The sequence below is a fragment of the Nannospalax galili genome, unplaced genomic scaffold (assembly GCF_000622305.1).
Source record: "Nannospalax galili isolate Female #2095 unplaced genomic scaffold, S.galili_v1.0 scaffold259, whole genome shotgun sequence".
NCBI lineage: Eukaryota > Metazoa > Chordata > Mammalia > Rodentia > Spalacidae > Nannospalax > Nannospalax galili.
The window spans coordinates 1251359-1259783 of record NW_008344750.1 but is presented as its reverse complement, the minus strand read 5'-3'; the positions used below and the strand labels follow the sequence as shown (position 1 = coordinate 1259783).

The 8425-nt window shown below is 46.6% G+C and overlaps 1 protein-coding gene across 2 annotated transcripts in view; it reads left to right on the top strand.

The window, feature by feature from the left end:
• The first annotated feature begins 424 nt into the window (after positions 1-424).
• Positions 425-8425, top strand: part of Limk2 (LIM domain kinase 2) — a 77259-nt gene continuing 69258 nt past the window's right edge. For both annotated transcript variants that reach the window (XM_008841018.3, XM_017800112.2), the window contains exon 1: positions 425-586. In XM_008841018.3, coding sequence (XP_008839240.1) covers positions 571-586 — 16 coding nt within the window. In that variant the 5' untranslated portion in view covers positions 425-570. The remainder of the gene's footprint in view (positions 587-8425) is intronic.

Below are 8425 nucleotides of genomic sequence, written 5' to 3'. Positions count from 1 at the left end.
GCCCGAGGATTTCGAAGTTCAAAGCCGGCCTGACTACAAAATGAGACTTTGTTGCAAAACAAATGATACGCTGATTATGCATAGGTTGTAGGCAAACCCTATGCCATTTTATATTAACCGACTGAACACTGCTGTGCAGAGCTTTCCCTTGGGAGTCAAAACACCTGGATTCCCATCCAAGCTCTGTACCTTAGTGAGTAGAGCCATTTTCAGGTAGTGGAACTTGACCTCTCTCTGGTCCGCAACTTTCCTCATCTATAGACTGAGATACTGGGCTAGAATGAGGCCAGTGTTGAGACCTCCAGCCTCAACCCGAACAGCCAGGGGAGGACGCCAGTCGCGCTAGGGGGCGCCAGAGACACCGCGGAGTTGGCGCGGGAAGAGGGGCCGGGCCTGGGGGGCGAGGCCTGGCGGCGTGGGGCGGGGTGTCGGCAGGCGGACTCGGGTGCCAGGTGCGATTTGGTCCTCCCCGAGCGCCGTAGGCGATGCATCCCGCTCGCTGCAGGGACTGGGAGCAGGATTAGGGGCAGCTACTGCGACCCTTCTTGCCCGGTTTCGGCGTCCGGGACCATGGCCGCGCTGGCGGGTAAGCACCCGACACTGCGCTCCCGGGGACTGGGCGGTCATGCGACTCTGGGGACTGCGGGCGGGGCGCCCCAGGGCCCCAGGGCTCCTAGCTGCGCGCGGGCTGGGCGGCTCTCCGCGAGGAGAGGTCCCCGGAAGGAAGGTCTGGCCCTGCGGGGAGTCCGTCTGCTGGGCGGGCAGGGACCAGGGGGGAGTGGGGGGGACAGGGAGCCCCTTTGGGTAGAGACTCTGGAATATGGGACGTGAAGGATCTGCCAGGGTTCAAGACTTAGGAGAGTCTGGGATTTCTTAGCAAACAGGTGTGACCTCCCCGCCAGGCACCTAAAGTGCCCGAAGGTACCTTTGGTGCCTGGAATCTTTGGGGTCCCGGAAAGAGAAACTGAGTATGGACGGACTCTCTTTGGGTTTATGATGTGCACTGAGGATAAGGAGAGGCTCAAATATTCTTGAGGCTCAAATATCTCGTCTTCCCTGAGGCTCCAGGTCCCCCAGGGGAGTTGAGACTTTACTTGGTCTCTCTGAAAGCAGCAGGAGATGACTGGACAACTCGTGAGGGGAAGGGTTGTGTAGAGCTGAAAAATAGTTTCAGGATTGGGTCGCTGGGCCTGTAGTCCCTTTACACATCACCTGGCTGCCGAACTTCCCGCCCTCCAGCCCTAGGAGCAGTCTTTTCTGCCGCCTCTTTCGCAGCCACCTGTGTGAGTGGCTCAGCCTCTAGGGCCTGCTGGGGTCGGCTTTCAAAAGCTTTCTATAAGTGCCAAGGGAGAATTGTAGGTGTGGGGGAGGGACTGGATATCTGCCTCCGCTTCCTGCCTTTCGGCCTGTGGACAGTCACTTCCTCCATCCTGAATACAAGGACTAGGCCGCCAGTGGGTCATTTCCTTACTATGAGAACTTGGGATTTTTCTCATCAGTGATAATAGGCTTCTGGAGAAGGAGAGCAAGGGGCAGAAATGCTTCTGTCTCTTCCTTTAAAATTTGTTTTCTTGGCTGGTTATGGTGGCACACACCTGTAGTCCCAGCACTAGGGAGGTACAGGCAGGATGGTTGCTGCAAGTTCCAGGTCAAGTACTGGGACAGCCTGGGCTACAAAGTGAGACCCTATCTCTAAATAAACTAATAATTTTTTTTAAATTGAGTGAGGGCCTGGGATGTAGATCAGTTGGTAGAGCTTGCCTACCATACATAAAGCCCTGGGTTTCATCCCCAACATTGCTTAAACCCACATGGTGGTGTACATCTGTAATCCCAGCATTCTGGAGGTAGAGACAGGAGGACTTTGAGTCTTAAAAACTTGTGAAAGAGTTTGGGAGTTTGGGGCATGGTGTTGAGGATCTGTTCTATGGCCTCATGTGTGCTAGATGAACACTCTACCACCGAGCTACATCCTCAGCATCACTTAAGCTTATTTTTATTTTAATTTTTTCTAAAAACAGCATCATTCTATGCTATGTTACTTAGGCTGGTCCTGTACTCCTGGACCCCAACACTTCTTCCTCAGTTTCCCAAGTGACTGGGACTATAGACGTGCCACTGCACTTGGCTGAAGTGGCTTTTTTGGTAGGCCTGGGGATTGAACCTAGGGCCCTGTTCGTAGACAGTACACAAGTGCTCTACCACTGTGCTATATCCTCAGCCCTAAAAAATGGCTTTTTAAAAAATGAGTGTGGATACTTAAGGCCCAGAAGTAACTTGTTCACAGTTGCACACCCAAGTGAATGGGGACCAGGAGTTTATTGTCCAGCTTCAGCTTACGTTTCATTCTCACTATCACAGACAGCAGAATGAGGTTGCCAGGGCAGTTGGAGAAGGAAGTGGGTCTTGAGCTTTTACATGTTATCTATTCAACTACATTCCAGGACACCTCGGATTCCTTTTGTGTAACAGGAGAACCAACAACAAGGAAATCAAATATTTACTGAGTGTCTGTGATGTCTATGGAACTGGGCTGGACCAAGTTTTACCTCTTATAAATTTTAACAGATGTGAGAGCCAGGAAAGATATTTGAGATTATATACAGTCTCCTTGTTTTACATTGGAAAAAACCGAGGCTGTGAAGGAAATGGATGTGTCCAGGGTTATTTAACTAGGGTTAGATCCAGGGCTAATGTAGGACTTCTCCAGCGTTTTTCCAAGGATTTTAGACTGCTTGGGGTCTGGCACATAGTAAGCCCTTAGAAAATATCTGTGAAGAGTCTGGAGCGATAGCTGCATTGGTAAAGTGCTGCATGCATGAGGACCGGAACTTGATCCCTGGCGCCCACAATAAAAAGCCAGATGTGGTGGCATGCACCTCTGAGCCTATACTGGGGAGATGGAGCCAGGTAGATCCCCAAGCTTGCTGGCTAGCCAGCCCAACTGAATTGATTAGCCCCAGGTCCCCCAGCAAGAGACTTTGTCTCAAAAAACAAGGTGGGGCCGCTGAGATGGCTTAGCGGTCAGGTAAAGGCATTTTCTGCCAAGAATGAAAACCTGAGTTTGATCCCCAGTGACCACGTGTTAGAAGAGAACCAGCTTCTGCAGGTTTTCCTCTGTCCTCCACACAGGAGTACAGGCATCTCCCCCCAAAATAAATAATGTAAACAAAACAAAAACCAAGGCTTCAGAGGAATGACACCCAAGGTTGATTCCTGCTCCACGTGCACTCATGCACACACACATGCACCCCACACACAGGAACATGCACACTTGTGTATGCTCACACGTACAAAAATAGTCACAGAAATTAATAATCCATGGTTTGTACCTTTGAGAAGTTTGCTGTCTAGTTAGGGTAATTAAGGAAAAACAAAACCAAGATTGTTTGTTGCCAAGTCTGTGTATGATAACATCAAATATCAAAAGAGAGAGAATTCTAGTCATAAGTATATATTTATTCATAAATATATAGTACATATATATATATATATATATATATATATTACTTACTGCATACCAAGCATCTCTGGCCCTGGGTGATGCAACAGGAATGGAGTGCATGTTCTCACAAGGAGAGATGGACCGTCAATAAAATGAATATCCTCAGGACAAAGCTCTGAAGAGAAAGTAAGACAAAGTGATGGAGCCCTGGGCATTCGCAAGTTGCAGATGGCAGGTCTGAAATGCAGCAGTCTACAGAGTGCTGTCAGTTTGGTCAGGGAAATTGTGTGTGTGTGTGTGTGTGTGTGTGTGCGCGCTGGGACTTGATCACGCATGCTAAGCACAAGCGTCCCCATTGAGCTCTGCCTTTAGCTGCAGGGAATGCTTCTTGAAGAAGGCAAAATTTGAGAAATTTTAGATAGGTTTTACAAAAACAGTGTGAGGGATGGTAACAATAGTGGTGAAGACACTGAGAGTCAGTTGCAGAGTGGGCGAGCTTCAGGAGCACCACACTGATATGTGTGGTAGAGGCAAGACGAGAGTCAGGGAAATCATGAAGGAGAAGGTAAAGGGGGTTGGTGAACTCAGACTGTGGAGAATTTAATGCCAAGCAAAGGATTGTGGGATTTTCCAGTCCACTGTAGACACTATAGAGTCATGACATGGGCACGGGCCACCAATCTTGCGGGAGGTATGGTGGGCCCCAAAGGAGATGTTAGTGGTAACAACGAGGAGGCAGCACTGGCCCCCAGGAGATGCCTCATGACATAGGGCAGGGTGACTTGGGTGACCCTGGGTTTGGGGTGAAGGTAACCAGGGATCAGATCTAAGAGCCAATCACAAAATTTCAGAATTCACTAACAACCCATTATGTTCAGGGTGCTGTATTGGGCTTTCCACATTCATCTTCTGGTGCCTAAACTAGTACTGATTTGCATGCTGGCTCTGGTCAATGTGACCTGGAAAGAGGCCAGGGTTTGTGGAGCATACTAGGGAAGGGTAGGACCTGTCCCCATGCATCACTTTGGCATTTCAGGGAGAGAGAACTGTAGCCATTTCATACAAGTCGTTCTTTTTTCTTACCCTTGACCTTATTTTATAGTAGCAGGGATTAGACTCCTTTGCCTATCAGTTTACACCTAGTAGCAGCTAGAACAGGAAACCATTGTTTGCTGCCATTAATGCATTCCTTGAACTTCACCCTGGGATTCAATTTGATGAGGTCTTTCTGCCTGTAATTTGTTTGATTAGGAAAGAAAGTCTAAAATATAGTTGCTTTGGAGTCTAGCAATACCGGTCATTAACTCTTTGTATGTACTTAATTCATTCTTGAATAGTGCTTAGGACACTGTGTGGCACATGGTAAGGACTCACAGTCATTTTTGTCATTAAACTACTGTATGAGAATTTGTGAATAAAGTAAATGGTTCTCTGATAAGAGATTCTTTGCAGGCCTTCCCTTAGATAAGAAAATGCTTACTCATAGAACAAAGGAGGATCCTGAAAGCCACCAGAACCTTCTGTCTCCCTTGTATACCTACAGTATATCTTAGTGCTGTGTGGAGCTTGTCCTGTCCCCAGAACCTGGCTTGTCCCTCCCTGAGTTATTTCTCTACATAGCTTTGTGAGTACTCACCAAGGGCCCCACTAGTTTCTAGCCTGGTCTGTGCCTTGCACATGGTACATAGAACAAGTTCGCTGGATTAATTTTGAAAACATTCCCTTCAGGTTTAGGAAGTTAGTCTCAACCTTTTCCCTGGCCAACTTCCTAGACATGCATACAGGAAAGAAGAGAAATGACTCACAAATAGGTCCAACTGAGGGCCAGGTACTGCAGGAGGTATTTTCACATCTATTATTTGTTTTAATCTGCTGGTTAATTCTATAAAGTAGGTGATATTATCCTCTTTAAAAATTAGGGAGAAAGGAGGCTGGAGAGGTGGCTCAGCAGTTAAGAGCACTGGTTGATCTTGCAGAGGACCCAGGTTTGATTCCCAGCACCCACATGATGGCTAACAACAGTCTGTAACTCCAGTTCCAGGGAATCCGATGCCCTCTTCTGACCTCCTTGGGCATTACATGAACACACATACAGACAATATACTCATACACATAAAAATAAAATATTTTTTAAAAATGGGAGAGAAGCTGATACAGTAGTGCATGCCTGTAATCCTAGCATTTGGGAGGTAGGGCATGAGGATCCGTTGTTCAGAACCAACCCTAGCTACATACATAGCAAGTTCAAGACTAGCCTGGGCTACCCTGAGACTCTGTCTCGAACCAAAATAAATAAATGAATATTAGGAGACAGGCTCAGAGAGGGTAAATACTTTGTTCAAGGACACAAGCAGTAACAGAGCTAGATTTCAAACTTAGCTTTTTACTTTTAATTTGTGTGTTTGTGTATGTGTGTCTGCAGAGGCTGGGGTGGGGGGCATGTGATCCCCTGGAACTGTAGTTATGAACAGTTGTGAGGCACCTGACGTGGGTTGTGATAACTGAACTTGTGTCCTCTGGAAAAGCAGCCAGTGCTCTGAGCCGTCTCTCCAGCCTAGCTCTTCAAGTCTTTTGCTTGATTCTCACAAATTTTCTCTAATAAATTAAAAAAGGAAAGAAGAGAATAGTAAGAACGAAACTTCCTGAGGCACCCGTGTCTCAGCCTTAACCTGAAAGACGAGAAGTCTACGATTTGGTGTCACAGGCTGCAGACCTGGGAGGAATCATTTGATCCTTGCTTGGATGAGAAAAAATCTAGAGAAAGTCAGAAGCTCCTTTAAAACCTATCTCTGGTTGTGAGCCACACCCTTTGGTCATATTTGGTAAGCCAGTGAGGAAGGAAACCCTTGGGATACAAGGGAGAGTATCCAGGGGGACATTGTTCATTCCTGGTAGGCTTGTTGGTCATTACTAAAGTAGGATCTTTTTCTTTTGGCTGTCCCCGTGGTTGCTGCCCTGCCCTTCAGCTTCCTGCTTTGTCCTAAAACAAGGATTTGTACACCTGATCTGCCAGTTCCCAGCAGTTCCGCACTCGCTTCCCGCTGCCCTGCATTGGCTGCATTGTTTTCTGGGTTTTCATTGTCAAGTGGAGTATGAGAAGCTTCAAAGATTTTTTTCCGAGTGAAAGGACAGGCTGTGTGCATGTTGGTTCAGGCTAGCCGTGGGGGGCGCCTGAGCTCTGTGCTTTCTGCTTTCTGACCACTTGGAAGCCTGGAAAGGTCTAATTCGCAGAAACCCGACTTAGACCAAGTTGAAGCTGAGTGCTAAGCAACGGCTCTGAGCTGCCAGGCCCTTCCACTGAATGGCTGTGTGGTCTTGAGCAAGTCTCAGCTTTCCTGAAACTATAGGGCATTAAAATGCAGCTGGCCTGGTGGTCTTGTGCCATGGGTTCAAGTCCCTGTGGGGCCAGTTTTGGGGAGCTTTTATGCGAGGTAGGCTCTTCCTCTCCAAGTTCATGCATGTTTCCTTTAGAAAACAAGTCATTGGACTAGATTATTTTAAAGGTTCGCTACGACTGACATGATAGCGCATGCCTGTTTTCCCATTGACTTGAGAGGCTAAAGCAGGGGAATTATGAGTTCTAGGCTAGCCTAGACAATATAGCAAGACCTTGTGTCTAAGTGTGTACCTGCTTTTCTTGTAGCTCTTTTCTAAGTATGTGTTCTCTAATACTCTGGGCTTCCCCAGTATTTTGGGTTTCTTTACTCTTTCTAAAGCTCCCCCCCTCCCCATGTGGCTGCTAGTCTGCCACTTCCATGCCCACTTTAAAGGAAATGATTCAAGTTTGGTTGTTGGTTTTGGTTTTGTTTCCTCCATTCTCCAGGCAGCTGCTGAGATTTACAGCTTATCTGCCTTAAAGGTTTCTCTTTTAAACTAATAAAATTGTCCTCGAGCTTCAAAAATAAAATAATAAGGCTCTGTAGCCTTAACCATCCTGTCATCCTAGGTGCTGTTCCACTGGATTCACAGGTCACTTAAGGGTCACATCACCAAATAAATTGGGGAAAAGAAACCTATGTAAAGTGAAAATATTTCATAGCAAGATTGAAACAGTTCTGGCCTGGCCTGGTACACATTTTTAATCCCAGCACTTGGGAGGCAGAGGCAAGCAGAGCTCTGTGAGTTTGAGGCCAGCCTGGTCTACATAGTGAGTTTCAGGCCAACTGGGGCTACAGGGAGATAACATCTCAAAAAGAAAAAAAGAAAAAAAAAGGAGATTGAAACAGTTCTGAAGGTTAGACCATTTGTAATGAACCGTTTGACCCAGTTCTTAGCATTTATCACTTCTTAAAAGCAACAAATCCAATAAAACTTGAAGGTAGTTTTCTGTTTATTAAACCCTTTATAAAGGCCCTTTATTTGCAGCTCCTGTAGATATTTACCTAAGCAGACTCCCTTCTAGACTCTGACAATTAGTAGCCACAGTTGATAAGTCTACAAACTCTTGACAATTGGTAGCCACAGTTGATAAGTCTACAAACACAAGAGGTAAACATTGTAGAGGGAGGGTGATCAGCCTGGCACAGTGAGGAACTTTACTAGAAAAACTCCCCAGGCAGACTGGCCTTGGGATCAATCTTTGCTTTACAGAAATCCCTAAGACTTTACACTTGTCTGTTTCCTAAAATAAAGGCTGTAAGAGAATTAGAATGGTTGGCCTTCAGGATTAAAAGGGAGCTAAAGAGGCCAAGTGTGTTCTGTGCAGTGAGTGCACCTGTAATCCCAGCTGCTTGGGAAGCTAAACAGAAAGACCAGGACAACATCAAGACCTTGTCTCAAAAAGGAAAGAAAAGAAAAAGATCAAGATCTGGGCTAAGGAGCCTGGGAGTTCTGAGTAGATATTTTTGCATAAGGAATGTCTATTGGAAAAGCACTGGGAATCTTTTTTTTTTTTTTTCTACTTTTGTGGGGTATTTGGGTGCAGGCTCTTTGATTGACACAGCACGTTGGGGGGGGTGAGAGGACTACCTTTCTGGAGGA